Source organism: Lagenorhynchus albirostris, chromosome 7 (genome assembly GCF_949774975.1).
Source record: "Lagenorhynchus albirostris chromosome 7, mLagAlb1.1, whole genome shotgun sequence".
Lineage (NCBI taxonomy): Eukaryota > Metazoa > Chordata > Mammalia > Artiodactyla > Delphinidae > Lagenorhynchus > Lagenorhynchus albirostris.
The window spans coordinates 112566915-112588005 of record NC_083101.1 but is presented as its reverse complement, the minus strand read 5'-3'; the positions used below and the strand labels follow the sequence as shown (position 1 = coordinate 112588005).

The 21091-nt window shown below is 40.0% G+C and overlaps 1 protein-coding gene across 7 annotated transcripts in view; it reads right to left on the bottom strand.

Annotated features, from left to right (window-relative positions):
• NEK1 (NIMA related kinase 1) overlaps window positions 1-21091 on the bottom strand; it is a 213440-nt gene that overhangs the window by 47446 nt on the left and 144903 nt on the right. For 5 of the 7 annotated variants that reach the window (XM_060155835.1, XM_060155836.1, XM_060155837.1 and 2 more), the window contains 4 exons: window positions 19135-19266; window positions 17210-17275; window positions 16898-17126; window positions 10596-10748 (listed from right to left, as the gene is read on the bottom strand). In XM_060155835.1, the coding sequence (XP_060011818.1) occupies window positions 10596-10748; window positions 16898-17126; window positions 17210-17275; window positions 19135-19266 (580 nt within the window). Of the gene's footprint in view, window positions 1-9784; window positions 9927-10595; window positions 10749-16897; window positions 17127-17209; window positions 17276-19134; window positions 19267-21091 lie in introns of those variants that run through there. The other 2 variants (XR_009541711.1, XM_060155839.1) reach the window with 2 other exon arrangements.

The window sequence follows — 21091 nt, the reverse complement described above, 5'->3', positions numbered from 1 at the left end:
GACACGAGTTCGTGCCCCAGTCCAGGAGGATCCCACATGCCGCGGAGCGGCTGGTCCCGTGAGCCATGGCCGCTGAGCCTGCGCGTCCGGAGCCTGTGCTCCGCAACGGGAGAGGCCACAGCGGTGAGAGGCCTGCGTACCGCAAAAAAACAAACAAAAAAAACCATATAGGGACAAATATATACACAGGCTAAGTCAAAGCAAATCAGTAATTACATTATATGTAAATAAATTAAACTCTCTGAAAAAAAGACAAAGACTGTGGGGCTAGATTTCAGAGAAGAGACACATTTAAACATAAAAAGTCAGAGAAAATGAAAGAAAAGGCCACAGAAAAAGATATACTAAGGAAACATTAACCAAAAGAATGCTTGCTGGTGTAGCTCTATAATAGGACCTAAAGCAGCCTTTAAAGGAAGTAATGTTACTAGAGATAAAAATGGACATGTCATAACAATAAATGGTCAGGGCAGCAGGAAGATGCACAAACTGACCAATGCAATGATCTAAATACTTTAAGGCAACAACTTAAGTTGCTATGCACTAAATAACTTAGCTTCAAAGCATAAATATCAAAAATTGATAGACTTAAAAGGAGAAAATGAAAAAATCCACACATACACATGGAGATATTAATGCTCTTCACTCAGTACCTGATACAACAAGCAGACAAATAATCAGTTAAAAATACAGGAGATTTAAACATCATGATTAAACAACACAGAATATATTGGGTGGGCCAAAAGGTTCGTTCATTTTTTTCCCGTAAGATGGCTCTAGTAGCACTTAATTGTCTTTAACTTCATTCGAAACAATTTTGTTAGATTGCATGTGACAGCTATCACATCAGCGTGCATTTTAAAAAAAGGACCTACATCGACAGATGAATGGATAAAGAAGATGTGGCACATATATACAATGGAATATTACTCAGCCATGAAAAGAAACAAAATTGAGTTATTTGTAGTGAGGTGGATGGACCTAGAGTCTGTCATACAGAGTAAAGTAAGTCAGAAAGAGAAAAACAAATACTGTATGCTAACACATATATATGGAATCTAAAAAAAAAAAGAACCTAGGGGCAGGACAGGAATAAAGACGCAGATGTAGAGAGTGGACTTGAGGACACGGGGAGGGGGAAGGGTAAGCTGGGACGAAGTGAGAGAGTGGCATGGACATATATACACTACCAAATGTAAAATAGATAGCTAGTGGGAAGCAGCTGCATAGCATAGGGAGATCAGCTCAGTGCTTTGTGTCCACCTAGAGGGGTGGGATAGGGAGGATGGGAGAGAGGCTCATGAGGGAGGGGATATGGGGATATATGTATACATATAGCTGATTTACTTTGTTATACAGCAGAAACTAACACAACATTGTAAAGCAATTATACTCCAATAAAGATGTTAAAAAAATTCAACTCCACAAGCATTACTCAAGCAAAAAAATAAATAAAATAAAAAATAAAAATAGACTTAACAAATTGGTGAATTTTTGTGTAGCAATTTTAATATTCAAGATGGAAGGAAAAAAAGCAACATTTTCAGCATGTTAGGCTTTATTATTTCAAGAAAGGTAAAAACTCAACTGAAATGCAAAAAAGATTTGTGCAGTGTATGGAGAAGGTGCTGTGACTGATCGAATGTGTCAAAAGTGGTTTGAGAAGTTTCGTCCTGGAGATTTCTCGCTGGACCATGCTCCACGGTCGGGTAGCCCAGTTGAAGTTGACAGCGATCAAATCCAGACATTAACTGAGAACAATCAACGTTATACCATGTGGGAGATAGCAGACATACTCAAAATATACAAATCAAGCACTGAAAATCATTTGCACCAGCTTGGTTATGTGAACTGCTTTGATGTTTGGGTTCCATGTAAGTTAAGCTAAAAAAAGCCTTCTTGACCATACTTCCGCATGTGATTCTCTACTTAAATGTAATGAAAATGTTCCATTTTTAAAACAAATTGTGACGGGCAATGACAAGTGGATACTGTACAATAATGTGGAACAGAAGAGATCGTGGGGCAAGTGAAATGAACCACCACCAACCACACCAAAGGCTGGTCTTCATCCAAAGAAGTTGATGTTGTGTATACGGTGGGATTGGAAGGGAGTCCTCTATTATGAGATCCTTCCAGAAAACCAAATGAATAATTCCAACAAGTACTGCTCCCAATTAGACCAACTGAAAGCAGCACTCAACAAAAAGCGCCCAGAATTCATCAACAGAAAACACACAATCTTCCATCAGGATAATGCAAGACCGCATGTTTCTTTGATGACCAGGCAAAAACTGTTACAGCTTGGTTGGGAAGTTCTCATTCATCCACCATATTCACCAGGCACTGCACCTTCGGATTTACATTTATTTCGGTCTTTACAGAATTCTCATAATGAAAAAAATTTCAATTCCCTGGAAAACTGTAAAAGGCACCTGGAACAGTCCTTTGCTCAAACAGATAAAAAGTTTGGGGAACATGGAATTATGAAGTTGCCTGAAAAACGGCAGAAGGTAATGGAACAAAAGGGTGAATAGGTTGTTCAATAAAACTCTTGGCGAAAATGAAAAATGTGTCTTTCATTTTTACGTAAAAACCAAAGGCAATTTTTGGCCAACCCAATACATACATAAATACAGTAACTGTGAAATACATATTCCTTTCAAATGCATACGAAACATTTACAAAATAGACCATAAGTTGGGCAAGAAAGCAAGTACCAAACATTTCAAAGGACTGAAATCATGTACACTATGATGTTCTGTAACCACAACACAGGCTACAAAGCAACAACAGAAAGATGACTAGAAAAACCCCCAAATGTTAGGAAATTAAATGCAAAACACTTGCAAATGGTCCACCGACACAAAAGAAATCACAACATAAATTAAGTTTATGATTTAAATCTTCCCCCAGAGAAAACACCAAGTCCAGATGGCTTCACAGGTGAATTCTTCCAAATACTTAAGGAAAAAATAATACTAATCTTTCACAAAGTTTTCCAGAATATAGTCAAAATGGGAATGTTTCTGTCAATAATAAATGCTGCCTGCCATATCGATAAACAAAGTAGCCATCACATTACAGCTGCCCCAAAGGTGAGCCCTGAGGAGACTCAGGATAGAAACAGGATACTCCCCCCATCAAAAAGTCATTGCTGCAGCCACTCCCCATCCCCCTCCGCCCCCCTCCCCAATGGTGCACCCTGAGGGGACTCAGCATGAGAAAACACAGGATTCTGGCCCCACACAGCTGAGGTGCATATCTAAAGGAAAATATCAAAAATAATTATTTCAGTGAGCCCAGACTCTTGCATCCTCCCATACATAGAAGAGTGCTTATTAATTCCTTAACTTGAGATGTCTGGTTTTCTCGAATTAACAGCAATCTTTTGAAGTTCTGACTACCTGGTGTTTGTTGCAAAAACCCCTATATATCCTAGTTCCTCCATTACCTCTTTGGAGCAGCCCCTCGGAGCTGTCTGAGATGCTGTGTCCTGGGTTTAAGTCCTCAGTTTGGTTCACCAAATAAAACATAATTCTCAACTTTTCGGTTGTGTTTTTTTTTTTTTCAGTCGACATTTCCCACCTTGTTTCATAAGTCAGGAAAACCTTAATTCCAAACCACTATCAGCACTTTACAAAAAAGGAAAATTATAGGCGAACTTCCCTCATGAATTATTTTCTTGGGTAGAGAGTATAGGTGTTACATGTTAAGAAGGGAAGGATAGTCAAATTCAACAAAAAGTTTTAGAGAACATCCTCCATGGCTTAAATATTTAAAGCCAAAGAGATATGGGAACATATGTATATGTATAATTGATTCACTTTGTTACAAAGCAGAAACTAGCACACCATTGTAAAGCAATTATACTCCAATAAAGATGTAAAATAAATAAATAAATAAATATATAGATAGATATATATTTAAAGCCAAATAGAGAAATTCTGGCAAGATAGCAAAGAACATAATTTTTTTTGTTTTATTTTTTTTTTATTTCCCTGAACCCCTCCACAAAACAGACAAAACCAAGAGAACCAAACACCCACAAATAACATCTAAAGCAAATCTAGGTGACCTCACAACCCCCAAAACACATGTGAACAGGGACAAATCACAGTCAGCTCCAGACTCAGGTGGCAATAGCATCTGTGCAAATGAAAGCAGAGGGAAACAATGGGGCACCCGATAGACCCCAGATCAGAAGAACCCCCCAAAGCCAGCAAGTATTCACAGGCAAGCACAATGGGCCAATTTAAGGAGAGTAGCCAAAACAGGAAGTGTTTTTACACATTCCAATTTTCATTTAAAAGGAAGGACCAATGGGGAAGTCAAAAAGTGTGGGGCAGTCTGCTCCTAAGAATTCTCGAAACTAACCACCTGAAGCTCCCTTCGAGATCAAAGCCCCACATTGAGGAGAAATCGCTGGAAAGAAAATCCAAATTGATCTGTGCAGGAATAACAGAAACAAAGGACAGAGAAAAGAGGGGGAAAGGAGCAAAGACAGAAGAGCTCAGACTCTACGAGGCCATGGTTTTAAAACATGTCATAAAAATAACAGAAGAGGAAGCTCAAGTTATGAAGTTAGAAAAGCTACTTTTACCCACTCTTCCTTCCTAAAATTTTAGCAAATCTAATTTCACATGAAAATAAGTAACATAAAAGGATCACTGTTAAATTCTATACAAAGTTACTGTCAGAAAAAAAAAAGAATAAGAAGTAGAATAGGAGGACTTCTCTGGTGGCACAGTGGACAAGGCTCTGTGCTCCCAATGCAGGGGACCAGGGTTCGATCCCTGGTCAGGGAACTAGATCCCACATGCATGCCGCAACTAAGAGTTCGCATGCCGCAACTAAGGAGCCCTGGAGCTACAACTAAGGAGCCGGCCTGCCGCAACTAAGAGCCCGTGCAACCAAATTAATTAATTAATTTTTTTTAAAAAAAGGAAGAAGAAGTAGAATAATGTCCTCATAGATGTGTTTCCCAACTTTGGCACTATTGGGTCAGATAATTCTTTGTTTTGGGAGAACACCTGTTACAATATGTACTCTGTGTGGCCTCTAGATACCTGTAGTAACCTTATCAGTGACAACCAAAAAGTCTCCAGACAATGCCAAGTGTCCTCTGTGGGCCAGAGATAATAAAAATCCATGAGACAAATTAAAATTATAACCTACTACTCAAAAATCAAATAGAAAAACTAGGAACATGGTAGAAGATATAAGAGAACAACAAAAAAATATAAATTGCAATATAATACAATTACAGTGAGAAAAGAATCTGAAATGAGGCAGTTGATAGAGCTCAGGAAAGATTAGAAAAGAAGGAAAAAAATCTGAAAAATAAAGATTCTAGAAAAAACACAAGATCATATAAGCAAAACACACAATTTCTTAAGAGATATGTAAGGTAAATAGGAGAAAAAAATTTTAATTAAAGAAAATAATTGACAAAAAGGATTCAAGAGGAGCTTCCCTGGTGGCACAGTGGTTGAGAGTCCGCCTGCCGATGCAGGGGACACGAGTTTGTGCCCCGGTCCGGGAAGATCCCATGAGCCACGGAGCGGCTGGGCCCGTGAGCCATGGCCGCTGAGCCTGCGCTCTGCAATGGGAGAGGCCACAACAGTGAGAGGCCCGCGTACCGCAAAAAAAAAAAAAAAAAAAAAAAATCCAAAATATACCTAGAAGTCCCTGAAGTAGACTTAATGAACAGAATAAAGAACTCAAAAAACTAATTCAAGAATACTTTCCTAAAAAAGACTGGAAAACTACATATTAAAAAACATACCATGATGAAGAAAACTACAAAACTCTAATGAAAAAGATCAAAGAATAACTAAGCAAATGAAGACATATTCCATGTTCATGGATAGGAAGACTCAATACTGTCAAGATGCCAGTTCTTCCTGACTTGATACATGGATTCAATGCAATTCCAATTAAAATCCCAGCAAGTTATTATGTGGATATCGACAAACTGATTCTGAAGTTTACATAAAGATGCAAAAATCCAGATTAGCCAACACAGCATTGAAGGAGAAAAACAAAGCTGGAGAAGTAACACTTCCCAACTTCAAGACTTACTAAAAGCTACAGTAATCAAGATAGTGTGATACTAATGAAAGAACAGCAAACAAATCAATGGAACAAGCAGAGAGCCCAGAAGTACAGTCAACTAACATTTAACAAAGGAGCAAAGGCAATTCAAAGGAGAAAGAACAGTCTTCTTAGCAACAAACGGTGCTGAAACAGCTGGACATCCACAGGCAAATAAACAACTTTACACTTTTCACAAATATTAACTCACAATTGATTACAGACCTAAATGTAAAACTCAAAACTATAAAACTCCTAGAAGATAACATAGGAGAAAATCCAGGTGACCTTGGGTTTGGCAATGACTTTTTAGATATAACACCAAAGGCATAATCCATGAAAGACATTTAATAAGCTAATTTCATTTATCTTAAAAAAACTTTTGCTGTGAAAGACATTGTCAGAAGAATGAGAAGACAAGCCACAGACTGGGAGAATGTATTTACAAATGAAATAAAAACAAAGGACTGTTAATCAAAATACATAAAAAACTCTCAGAACAAAAATAAGAAAACAACCCAGGACTTCCCTGGTGGTGCAAAGGTTGGGAATCCACCTGCCAGTGCAGGGGACATAGGTTTGAGCCCTGGTCCAGGAGGATCCCACATGCCACGGAGCAACTAAGCCTGTGCGCCACAACTGCTGAGCCTGTGCTCTAGAGCCTGTGAGCCACAACTACTGAAGCCCACATGCCTAGAGCCCAAGCTCTGCAACAAGAGAAGCCACCGCAATGAGAAGCCCACCCACCACAATGAAGGGTAGCCCCCACTCGCCACAACAAGAGAAAGCCTGCGTGCAGCAACAAAGACCCAACAGAGCCAAAAATAAATGAGTACATAAATAAATTTATATTAAAAAAAATCCATCACCTTAGTTACCAAAAAGAATTTAAAAAATCAAACCCAAACAAAAACAAACCGAATTAAAAAATGCACCAAAGATCTGAACAGACACGTTACCAAAGAAGATACAGAAGGCAATGAAGCCTATGAAAAGATGCTCCACATCATACGCCATTAGGGAACTGCAAATTAAAACAAGGTAACACCACTGCACACCTACTATGGTGGCTAAAACCCACAGCAGTGACAACAACAAATGCTGCTGAACGATGTGGAGCAACAGGAACTCTCAGTCCACATGGGTGGGAACGCAAAATGGCACAGCCACTTTGGAAGACAGTTTGGTGGTTTCTTACACAACTAAATATACTCTTACTCCATACAATCACAATTGGGCTCCCTGGCATATACTCAGGATGAGTTGGAATCTTATGTCTACACAGAAACCTGAACACAGATGTTTACAGCAGTTTTATTCATAATTGCCAAAACCTGGAAACAACCAAGATATTCTTCAATAGGTGAACAACCTATTAAATAACCTTTATTGACAAACTGTGGTATACCTATACAATGGAATATTATTCAGCACTAAAAAGAAATGAGCTGTCAAGCCAGGAAAAGGCATGGAGAAAACTTAAATGCATACTGCTAAGTGACAGAAGTCAGTCTGAAAAGGCTACACACTGTGTGATTCCAACCATATGACATTCTGGAAAAGGCAGAACTATGGAGACAGTATAATGATCAATGGTTGCTAGGAGGTTGGGAGAAGGAAGGGATAGTCAGGTAGAACACAGGGATTTTTTAGGGCAGGAAACTATTCTGTATGATACTGAAACGGCGGATAAAGGTCAGTAAATATTTGTCAAACTCCACAGAAAGTACAACAGCAAGACTAAACCCCTAAGGTACACTATGGATTAGGGTGATAATAATGTGTCGGTGTCGATTCATCAAGTGTAACACATGCACCACTCTTGGTGGGGAGTGATGGTTAGGGAGGCTCTGCATATGTGGAAGAAGGGGGGATATGGGAACTCTCTGTACTTGCTGCTGAATTTTGCTGTGAACCCCAAAATACTCTAAAACAAAAGTCTATGAAAAGAAACCAACCATCCATGTACTAAAAAAACAAAAACAAAAAACAAAAAAATATATTTTAAGAAGTTGGATTTTAAGGAAAAAGATATCCTTTGAGTATCCAAACAAAAAGACCAAGTCATTTAAAAGGAAAAGAAAGTAAGATTGTCACCAGACTTCCTGACAGCTATGCCTTATGTCACAATACTATACTGTTATCCAGTAAAGACATTCAAGGAAAGGAAATGTAAGTCAAGGATTTACATTTAGCCAAACCTACCTACAAGAAGAAAGTCTTCACACAAACTTATGAACATGCAAAATCTTTGGCTGCATTGTTCACATGAGCTCCTCCCAAGGAATCTATCACAAAAGAGCTTCAACAATCAAAATGATGAAAGAGACATTGACATAAGGATTGGAAGACTAAAGACAACACAAGTCCATCCTGTTTGTCATTTAATCCACAAAACAGTCCTGAATGGCAGTGTTTCCACTCTACACACCGAGCACCTGGAAGTCAAAGTCAGAGGAATTTGCCCCATGGTTGCTGGCAAGTGATGAAACCAGAACTTCCTTTCCACGACATGAAGATGGCTCTCACACACGTTAACAAAACCTTTGCATCTTTGCAAATTGCCTAGAATTTCGTCCTCTCCCCTAACTACCCAGTGGGCTCTTTTGTATCTCTGGCCCAGCTCAAAAGCACCTGCTCTCTCTGTGGCTTTCCCTGACCCAAAAAGCCCAGCACCATCAATGACACAGGACAGTACTGATAACCCAGAGCCTCCTCAGCTGTGGGCCCACACCGTCTCATAGGCGACACCTCTGCCACACACTCTGCCACATGTGATCTCCGTGATGCTAACAAGTGCAACTTCTCTGTCTTAAAATCTCAGCACAGAGCATATTCTTGTAGGTAAATGTAGTTAGAAGAAAAATTTTAAAGACGGCAGATGACAGCGCCTGGAAGCCTTCCACTCTCACAGATAAAGTCAATTACATAAACATCTCTGCACTACCTCTTAATTTTGTGGGTACTTCTATTCTTGCCCTTTTCATGAAATATTACCCTTTATTTGTTATGATTTGTGTCTGCCTTCTGAGAGCAACGACCATCTTTTACGCTTTGTAGCTTTACCACCAAACACATAATAGTATGCACAGGTAATAAGTATTCAATAGTTGGTAAATATGATTTTTTAAAAAGACAAATCATAAAAAAAAAATTCAGTTCCAATTCTATGTAGATGGACTATTTATATGGAGAAGGAAAGCCTTGCTTTCACACTGCCTAACTCTCACCATAGACCATTATTACATTTATTTAAGCAATAAAAATTTTACATAAGAGGAATCTGAATTTAAATGTAATAGTTTTAATGGGACTGAACATATTTAGGACTTTTAGACTACCAAATAATCTGAAATTTTTATTATTTTTGAAATGTTTTAGTCTGGAGGTACTTCTTTCTAAATAACGCCTGGAGCATTTGAGAACAGGCTCAGACTGAGGTGTAGGAATTTGTTACTACTATTGTATTTTTGGTTGTCATTGTTATTTGGCATCAACAGCACAACTTCCAGACCCAAGAGTGTGAACAAACTGATTACAAATATACACACTCATGTACTTGCCCTTTTTTCAAACAAATGATTTTATATATTTTGTTCAAATTGGTTTTTTTCCCTTTAATATTAAAGAAATGCTATAATGATTAGTGGCTGGAAGGCTCACTCTTAATAAGGAAAGAACAACCTACTTTTGCTACTTCTGTAATAAGTATGTAGGTTCATTTCCGTAGCTAATTGTCAGCATCTGACTAATTCCTTTTTACACAATGTGAGTAGCTTCACCTCCCAGGTTATTCTTCTGTCAGTTTTGGATATAAGTTTCACTCCAAGCTTTAAGGAGAGGCAGATAAAAAGAAAGTGAGGGTGGGAGTGAGCATAAACCCACAGAAAAGTGAAATACACACACATTCAAGCCTTGACACAACTTCCACCTTCGACTCCCTCTTGGTTTGAATAAGCTGTTAACTCCTAAAACACTTGTTTGATAACAGGAGCACTCTCCTCTTTGCGTAGCTGTAACACTGAGACCCACCACACTCATGGACCACAAGCGTGTTCCTCTTGCCTCACAACAACTCATCCCCCCAGGCCTAGCATAACGCCTGCCGTACCTACGACAATATCTTTTAGTCCTTCAGTCCACTCGACTCCTGAATCCCCATTAAACATACACCACTCATCTCAACGCACTGCTACTCCATCTTTCTTCATGTCAAACAGCATTCTGACTGCTCTATTTTTCCGGCTCCCCCTCTCCCATATACATTTCCTCTTCCTTTATTTTTAGATCCCACCCAGGTTACTTCAGATCAAAACTCAAGACTACCATTTGAGACAACTCCCCAGAAAATGCAACCATTCTCCAGCTAACTAGAAAATTATTATAACAAAAGGTAGTCTATTACAAACAATTCATTTAAAATAGACACATCTTTAAAAATACAATTCCATTTTTAATATTATTTCTAGTATAGAAAAACAACTAGTTTCTCTGCTTACCACTTCTAATAGTTGTATTTTCCAATAGTTCTGTCTGAAGTTGTAGTTCAGCTTCTCCAAGTACCTTTAGAACAGAATCTATAGGACTTTTCCCCCAGACTTTTCTTGGAGATCCGCCAGGATCTAATTTAATAACCTCTCCCACTGTACGTTCTAGAAGAAAAAGATAAAAAAAAAATATCTTAAGGCAGATTTAAGATCTTCTATCCAACTGAGTGCTTCACAGGAAAAAAAGGTTACATCACATAGAGAATATAACGATGGTGCTTAAAAATGGACCTAGAGATTATCGAACTAAGTGAAGTCAGACAGAGAAAGACAAATATCACATGATATCACTTACATGTGGAACCTAAAACAATGGTACAAATGAACTTATTTACAAAACAGAAACAGACTTACAGACTTCAAAAACAAACTATGGTTACCAAAAGGGAAAGGTGGGGGGGAGGGATATATTAGTAGTTTGGGAGTAACATAAACACACTACTATATATAAAATAGGTAAACAACAAGGGCCTACTGTACAGCACAGGGAACTCTACTCAATACTCTGTAAAGCCCCATATAGGAAAAGAATCTTAAAAAAAGTGGATATAAGCATATGTACAACTGATTCACTTTGCTGTACACCTGAAACTAATAGAACACTGTAAATCAACTATATTCCAATATAAAATAAAAATTAAATTAAAAAAATAATAAATAGTCATCAACATAAAAAAACAAAACAAAACCCAAAAAAAGGACTTTCAGGGAATGAATAATAAATGATAGAAAAAAAAAAAACAAAAGCAACTAATACTACTACTAATAAATATATCTAAAGTTGCCTTTTAAAACACTTATGAATTAAACTCTAGTTTTAGGGAATATAAAAATGGAAAAAAACGTAAATGTTTCTGTAAAGTTTTTATTTGAGAAAAAAAATTTTTTAAACCTAAGATAATTAAGAATAACTTGGGGTAGTACATAAATAGATAAAATATAAATTAATATTTTGCTTCTATAAATTTCACTGAAGAGAATAGAAAAAAAAATCCTAAAATAAATGTGCATATGGATTAAAAGTAGAGAAAAGTATTTCTAAGAAAATTTGTTTTACCTTATTTATCGTATGTAGGCCACTGACACTTTCTTTTTGACAATACTAGTTTGGGGTAAACCTTTTTACTAAAATTTAGCAAAGCAAAAGCCAGAAAAGGACCTACTGAAGTTTGAGTCTTTAGAACATTTGATAATAATACATGAAGCATATAGGCACCTAGCAGTAACAGACAGGATATTATTATAGCGTGTAAGTCATATAAACTTTCAAAGGTGACCAAATACATGTTGATACAAATTTTTGTGTACTAGTCCATGAAAGTAAATATCTGCAGATTAGCAGGTGATTTCAGTTTTGTTCAGGGAAAATGATTACCAAAAAGGAACAATTTTTAAAAGGATAGTTAAGAAGGGTAAAGAACCCGGAACCAACCCATAACTTACAGCCACACGGTGTTGGATAAAGGTGCCAAAGCAATCTAAAGGGGGTGGGTGGGAAAAGGGGTGAAGGGGGTGGGGGAAAAGTGTGGAGCCAGCACCAGCTGTACACAGACAATACTGTGAAGAGCTCTGCTACAAGGAGGGCTTCAGAAATGGGTCCGAATGAAGTAACGGAGGCCGCCGTGCAAAGGGCTTGGGAAAGAGGAGAGGGGAGGAGGGCTGTGAAGTACAAAGAGCAGCTGGGCGCCAGCGGCGGGAAGGGAGCCTCACAAAGGCAGAAGGGACAGAGCGAGAGGCAGGGGGGCCACGGGGCACAGGCGCAGGCACCGGAAGGGACGCTGGGTTCCAACGTGCACTGTGACCAAGGTCAGGCAGGTACTAAAATGGGTGCGGGGATGCACTTTTATCCTCAAGGCTCTTTTCCTTAAGGTTCCACCACCCGGCACCACCCTCATCTCTCTTCTCCTCACAGCTTAGCTTCTGGAAGAGGCTCCTTCCTCAGTTGCCATGCGCTCCTTAATCCCTGGATTCTGTTTCTGCCCCTAGCCCTGTAGCAACGCTGCTTTCATCAAGGTCACCATGCCTCTACCGACAAACTCAGTGCAGATATTCTAGCCCTTGTCTTGCTGCTGTCTCTTTTTCTTGTAAATCTATACCACACTCTCAGTTTTCCTAACTCTGATGCTTCCTCATCTGCTTATCAAAGTTCTTGCCCTGACAAACCTGTAGAAGAGTTTCCCTTGAAGCCCTTACAAGTCTGTCCTCGAGAGTCTCTTACATATGTCCGCTTTTATTATCTCTCAGTTAAGGTCTTCAGTTTTTGTCTAGATGAGTGCAACAGCCTCTAAAAACTGGTCTCAAGTACGTCCACTCCCAGTAAGATAGAACAGGGTGACCAGAGTTATGCTATTGCCTGGATAACCAAAACAACTGGACAAAATATATAAAACATCAGTCTCAAGACACTGGACAAGAAGTAAGATAAGAAGAGGTAAGAACATGGATCCTGGGAGAAGAGAAACAAACAAGACAACTCCTATGACGGCCCCTCCTGCTGCCTTGGGAGTTTCCAGCTGCAGCTCGGGGGGGGGACCCAGGCAGAGCCCAGCAGACTCCCTGAGTTCTGGCGACAGAGCTGGGATTGACCCTTGGGAGACTAAGGCAGAAGAAAAAGAAGTCCAGAGACTTCCAGAAGGTAGCCTTGAGTATTCAGCAGAGCACTGAAGGGAGCAATGTGTGAAGAAACGACCTCAGGTAGGAAAAGAACCACCCGAGAGACTACAGGGAATACAGGACGTGAAACACTGCTTGTTCCCAGCAGCCAGACTGGAAAATATCATAATTCGTGGTGACTGGACACTCAGAGGGCTTTCCCTCTGTGCTAGGAAGAATTTGCACTCGAGTTAAATGTGGCCCTGATCTCACCTAACAAATCTTAAAAACAGACATAAACGAATCAAACTGAGCCCAACTAACTTAACTGCATTCCAGAACAAAGCTCCAGAATAATTACAGAAACACAAAAAAACCTGGCACCCATCAAGGTAAAATTCACAATGTCTGGCATCCAATCAAAAATTGCCAATCATGCAAAGAAGCAGAAGAATGTGACCCACAATAAGGAGAAAAATTAACCAATGAAAATGGACTCAGAATGGAGACAGACATTAGTATTCTCACACAAGCACACTAATAAAGTTTTTATAACTGTATTCCATATGATCAAAACGTTTAGTACAGACATGGCAGATACTTAAACCCAAATCGAACTTCTAGAGATGAAACCCACAATATCTGAGATGAAAAATACATTGGATGGGATTAATACTAGATTAGGCAATGCAGAAAAAAGTAAGTGAATTTGAAACTATCCAGAACGAGAGGCACAGGAAACAACAGAATCTTAAACAATGAAAAGCACATCAGTGAACTATGGGACAACTTGATACACGTGAGGCTGCAGCCCCCAGAGGACCGGGAGGCAGCACAGGAAAATACCTGAAGAAATATTGGAAAAGATGTTTCCAATCTGATGAAAATGATAAACCACAGACCCAAGATGCTCAGTGAACCCCAAGGAAAAGAAACATGAAGAAAACTGTGGTAAGGCACTTCACAGTCAAACTGCTCAAAACCAGTGATAGACACAAGTCTTAAAAGCAGTCAGAGAACAACAGCATGTTATGGAGAGAGGAACAAAGGTAAATCTGATTTCTTGTCGGGAACAACGCGATTAAAAGGACGACAGAGCAACATCGTTAAAGCACTCAAAAATGACACTGCCAACCCAGAACTCTATATCCAGAGAAGACATCTTTTAAAAGTTAAGGTATACAATTTTTCAATTTGAAAAAATGTAAACCTTATAAAATAATATAATTAAATCTATATTAATTTAAAAATAAGGTATAAAATTAAGTAAAAATACTCTTCAATATACAAAAGTTGAAAGAATCTATCCCCTGCATTGCAAGCAATGTTAAAAGAAGGAAGGTGATACCATGGATACATAAATCTAAACAAAGAAATTAAGAACAGCAGAAACGGTAACTACATGGATAAGTACAATAATCGCTTTTTTTCTTAGTATTTACACGTCTAAAGGATAAGAGGAGTTCTGACTCCTGGGAAGATGGAGTACTAAGCACGCGTCAGCCGTGCCCCCACTGACACAGTTCTCAGGACCAGGACCCGCACAGGAGCAGCTGCACGGGACGCTGAGCAGCAGCTAGCAGCTGGAGGGGCGAAGAAGACAGAACCTCAAAGCGCCCCCAGCATGTGGTACACTCCATCCCCCTCCCGTTTTCCCCAGTCAGGAACCCAAGGGAGGGCACTGGGCTGCGGACAGAGGAAGCTCTAGGAGGGGCCTTCCACTCTGTCTCAAGGGCCGCGCCGGGGAACCCTGACGCCTGGAGAGAGAGAGAGGGTGAGATCTCTTGCTCTTCCCTCCGCTGCCTCCTTTCCAGCCCCCACGCACTGCCACGGGTAATCAGAACCCAGAGCCCATAAAGCTGGGGAGAGGACGCTTCCGTCCTGTTTGGTGGAGACGTGGTACCCAGACAGCAGGGCTGTTTCCTCCGGCTCTTGGCCACCCTGCTCCAAGCACAGGGCAGAGTGAGATACCCAGAGCCTCAGCTTTCTGACCAGAGGACCAGAGACAGAAAACACCGGGGAGACAGTGCAGACAAAGGAACTCCAGAAGGCAACCTCCTGAAGTTGACTGCTATTACCTGAGCTCACCTCCTGTGCACATGTGGATCTGATCCTGTGTTGTGTATCAAAGACTGAAAACTGAGCCAGCAGACCGAGGAACACCCAGGTCCCAGACCAGTCACCACGTGGTACACAGCCGGACAAGTCAAAGCAGCACTGCCAGGCTCTGAAAAAGGAGCCGATACTGAAAGCACAGGCCACAGAAGGCAGATGGGAACTCAGGACCTGACTCTAACTGGGCCGACTGCAAAACTCTCAATGTTCTCCATCAGATGTAAACAAGACCCAGAGCCTTGTGAGAGAATATTCAGAGTGTCTAGGGTATAAGTCAAAATTACTCAGCGTAAGAAGAACCAGGAAAATCCTAACTCTCTCGGGAGGTGGCTGCTAGCAGCCGACAGCAATGTAACACAGATGCGAGAGTGATCTAACAAGGATTCTAAGACAGTTGTTATAAAAACGCCCCAGGAAGCAATCATGAACACTCTAGACAGCAAAGGAGAAGAGGAAGTTGGAGAGAAGAAAGAAGATATAAAGACAATTTTATGAAATCACAGTGTCCCTGAAAAAAAACCATCCTGGAAACACGGCCCGACGAGTGCCTCTGCACAGTGCCTGCTGCTGCTCCTGCGCAGCGGTGTCGGAGTGGAGAAGCGGCAGCACAGTCCCCGCGGCCTGCGAAGCCTAAGCTACTTCCTACCTGGCCGCAGACACAGCCCTCCGCAGGCACGGTCCACTTCAGCTGCGGCTTCTCCGTGCTCTGGGCCCGCTCACCGGAGGCTTCGGGGATTCTCACCTTCGCGTCCGCGCTAGCTGCATCGGCTCCCCAGCGTCCCAGGCTCTCCCCAGCGTCCTGGGCTCAGGACAGCTCATGCGTCTCAGCCCTCAGCACGCCACGCCATCCAGAAACCACCTCCTGGCGACTGACCAATGCCCTGACACGCGCTCTGCTCGCAGGGAGGGGCTCCGTCTCACCCACTGTGGTGTCCTCACTGCTCAGGAGTGTGTGTGGCAGGTAGTGGGACTCAATACACAACTGCTTGCTGTGGAGCCTGTGGACTTTTCTCCAACACAAGAAAGAATTCTACCGAAGTGGTCCATCAGAAAACTCACGTAGAACTGTACTTACTTAGCTTGGACAGACCGGCCCTTTGGAAAGCGAGCCCCCTGCGAGCACGTGTGTCTGTTGGTTCCCTGCTGCACCTCCAGCGCCAGGAACAACGCGAGAAAAGGGCAGCAGCTCAGGAATCATCACTGCGCAAAGGGATCACTGCGTGAGACCCTCTCGACACCCCTGCTCAATGCCGACAGGACCTTCTGGGTCTTTGCTGAAGTTCACTACTCTGATTCTCACCAAGAACTACCCCTGCTAACAGGTGACTCTAACGTGGGAGAAAGGCCTAAAGTACAGTAACACAATTTAAACGTGCGCCGCTAGTTCCCGCTCTCACACTACAGACTGTTGTGGAAAAACCCTTGCCATGTGAAAGCTGAATCGTCTTCTCCACGTTTCACCTATTACAGAAACCCTCCCCGCCTCTCTCAGCCCCTCTAAGCATGCCGGGCCGCACCAGGCAGGACACGAGCACGCTCATACGCACTTTCAGTCACAGAGAAGGACGTGTCCAGTGCCAATTCATCCACAGGAATCACCAGGTGGCCTCCAGCCTCCCATTTCTTGCGATCCGATGAAACCGATTTTTCTTTTTCCCGCTCTTTGGCGTCTTCGTGAACAATTATTGCACCGATTTCAGAGTGACTCTGCTTTCCGTTTTCATCTTCTTGAGCTTTAAGATTTTGATTTAATCTACGTAGTATTTCGCGCTTACTCTGAAACAGTTAAAATGTTGTATTTTAATAGGTATACGATTAAGTAAAATGATTGAGAGAGAAAATTTGAAAATTGTACCTACCGAAATAGCACTGTTAGTCTTTTGCATTTCTTCTGAGGTTCCTTGGGCATCAGTCAAACTTCTGTCCTTTAAACACAGACAGTGACAGAGTAAGAAATAATGTTATTTTAAAAGTCCACCTTAAAATTTTTGATATTTTCACTTTTTGTTTTCATTAACATTTCATGCTCCTTGTCAATCTTTTTATTCCTGTAAAATGTTAACACAGCTTTCTTCATTATCAGCAATGAGAAATAGTTACATATTATCATTTAATAGATGTAATATATACTAGAAGAGCCAATTCTCAATTATTTGTCATATTTTTGGATTGCTTGATCACATATTTAACTATATTCTCTTCCTCTTTGGCACCTGATTCTTGGTAATTTTACATTTACTGTAGAAATTTTAAAAATTAATTCACATACTCAGAGCTAGGGAAGTTTTGATGGATGAATAATTCAAGACAGGCTGTGTTATTCTGAAGCTGTCTTTATGTTTCAGGTACATACATTCTTATTAAGCCATACTACTTACTAAACATAATTGAGAACTGGCTTTTCTCCCAAAGCAAAGAGTAAAAATAAAGAGTTCTGAGTCCTTGGTAATAAGGATAAAATAAATTTTGTTTTATGATTAGTACAATCAGAGTAATCTAGACGATCTAGAATTTGTAAATATATGAAAAGAAGAAATTAGTAGTTATGAAAACTGCGAAAGCAAAGGTATCTGGAAGACTCAGGGCAAGGAAAAGCGGTTCTCATAGTTTTAAGGAAGCGATATTTAGCAAGAAGACACATAAAGAAAAACCATTTAGTTACATGGATTACCTCAAATATTATTAAATAGTGGTCAGTTTTAAAGTAATACATGTAAAACAGACAAAGAGCATTTTACCCAGTAAAGTGGCAGGCATTAGCAGTCGCTACGACCAGAGAGGTGAGCAGCTACGTGGGATGTGAGATTGAGGACCAGGAAGGGCCCGCACAGGGGCATCTGAAGTTGGAGTGAACAACGCAGCACACGCTCGTTACCAGAGAGAAGAGAGACTACACCTGCTTGAGCAACAGTGGCTTCCTATATCAAGTCCTTGAGGGTGACCAAGGCTGGTATTTCCCACTCAATCTTATTTTCAAGATAAACACAAAGGCTGTAAAAGACTGGTGTGCCAATAACGTCAGTGCTGTCTGCAAAAATTTCGCGAAATTCAACAAATAAAAGGCGCAGACTTCAATGACCAGGAAAGGACAGAATCAGGGTAATGTGTAATATGACTCGGACTCTTCCCTCTGCCTACGGAGCTCTAGGCTGAAATTCCACACCATGAGCCCCTTTCCCTGAACCTCAGAACAGAGTTTTTCACATTTCAGAGAGATGCCCAAAACATACTTCCAAGTTTAAACTTGTTACTTGCCCACAGTTCTCTGTTTTACTATCCATATGACATGACAGAGATTCAAAAGTAGAAGGTTAAAGAAATAATTGATGAATTAAGTGCAATGATGCTGAGTCCTCTAACATTTGCTATGCCAAAAAGTTTTAAATACATGTACACGTCCTGGACACTATTCCAAGAGTTAATTAAGTACCAGAGAGACAGTATTTGTTTAAAAAGTGAACCTTGGCTAATTGTGAGTGCTAGGGTATAAAAACATTTTCTGCATTGTTTTTCATACATTTCTATATGTTTTTTTGTCCAACAGTCTTTTAAAGTAAAAAAGAGAATCATTTCAATATATTCTTACCTACCAGGTGGTCTTAGATATAAAACCTAAGACCAGTGAGCCTCCAATATTCAGAGTAAACCACACATGAAAATCTTAAGAAGTAATTTTTTCCCTAGAAAAACTTAATGGGATATTAGGAATTAATGTAATTTCATTAAATTTAATCCTTTTAATAATCTTTTGACTTTGAGGAGTTCTAGATTTTATGAAACTTACCATACCCACTTCTTTCAAAGCAGAAGTCACAGAAATAACAGGTCTCATCTGTTGCTTTGATGGAGAGCCACTTGTTTCCTGCTGTCCTGAAGGTGGAGACACATCAGAGTTCTTTATTCCTTTGGCCACCAACTGTAACAAAGAATGTAAGTACATTGGGGAATTCATATTTGCATGAAGAGGTAAATGGGGTATATAAGGTCACTGTCTACATACTCTAACCACAAGGAGTTCTCTTCATTCCTCAAGTTTTTTTGTGCAAAAGGCAATGTACTAGGTGCTGGGGAAAGATCAGCGGACACAGAGAAACATCTCTGGCCTCACATGTAAACCTAATCATGCACCATGTGGTACTAAATAACTCCTTTCCATTGCATTAACAATGTTTCACAAACAGCCTTCTAAAAGATTAAACATTAGTCCTCTTACTCTAATTTTAATCCATTATAAAATTTGGTGAAAAAAAGAGATTATTTACTAATCTTATACTTCAAAAAGAAATGCTTCTGCAAATTCTACAAGTTTGGCACAGTCTTAAAGTCTGAATATCAATTACCCAACATGAGAGCCCTGATTATAAAAATGTCAACATAAATAAGAAAGGAAGAATTGAAAATTACAGGTAATAAGATTTACTTCACTAAAAATACCATTTGTTATATTCATATATGTTTTTGCTTTTATCTTGACATTTAGACTCTGTAAACAATGTGAAATGATGTTCTGAACTTTCAGTAAATATAAGGAAATGGCATTTCGCAGTATGCTCACAGGAACATGGCAGCAAGTCACTCCCAACTTCTATCTCTTCTTCAAACCAGTAAACAAGAATTTCTGTTGAGTAAATGCCAATATTTCAAACACAATATTTATTGAGCATCTTCTAAGCATAAGACAGTAATCCAATTCTAATATTTACTTTTCTGTACTTTCATTTTACACCAATATCTGTTTTGCTCAAAAGGAGATGGAAATAGCTAACACAGTATTGAAGGAGAAGAACTAAGTTGGAGGAATGATACTACCTGACTTCAAGACTTACTAGAAACTACACTAATCAAGATAGTGTGATACTAATGAAAGTAGAGCAAACAAATCAACTGAACAGAACAGAGCCCAGAAATAGAGTCAACTAACATTTAACAAAGGAGCAAAGGCAATTCAGTGGAGAAAGGACAGTCTTCTTAGCAACAAGTGGTGCTGGAATAACTGGACCCCCACAGGCAAACAAACAACCTTACACCCTTCACAGATCTTAACTCACAATTGATTACAGACCTACATGTAAAACTCAAAACTATAAAACTCCTAAAAGATAACATAGGAGAAAATCCAGGTGACCCTGGGTTTGGCAATGACTTTTTAGATATAACACCAAAGGCACAACCATGAAAGAGAATTAATAAGCTGGTTTCATCAATATTAAAAACTTCTGCTCTGTGAAAGACATTGTCAAAAGAATGAGAAGACAAGCCACAGACTGGGAGAACATATTTACAAACGAAATAAAAACAAAGGACTGTTAATCAAAATACACAAAAAACTCTTAAAACTCAAAAATATGAAAACCCAATTAAAAAATGAGCAAACAACTACTGAGCCCACATGCCACAACTACTGAAGCCCAAGCACCTAGAGCCCATGCTCCACAACAAGAGAAGCCACCGCAATGAGAAGCCTGCGCACCACAACGAAGAGTAGCCCCCGCTCGCCACAACTAGAGAAAGCCCCCGCGCAGCAACGAAGACCCAACACAGCCGAACATAAATAAATTAAATAAATTTTAAAAAAAAGGGGGGCAAAAGATCTGAACAGACACCTCACCAAAGAAGATACAGAAGGCAATGAAGCCTATGAAAAGATGCTCCACATCATATGCCATTAGGGAACTGCAAATTAAAACAAGGTAACACCACTGCACACCTACTATGGTGGCTAAAACCCACAGCAGTGACAA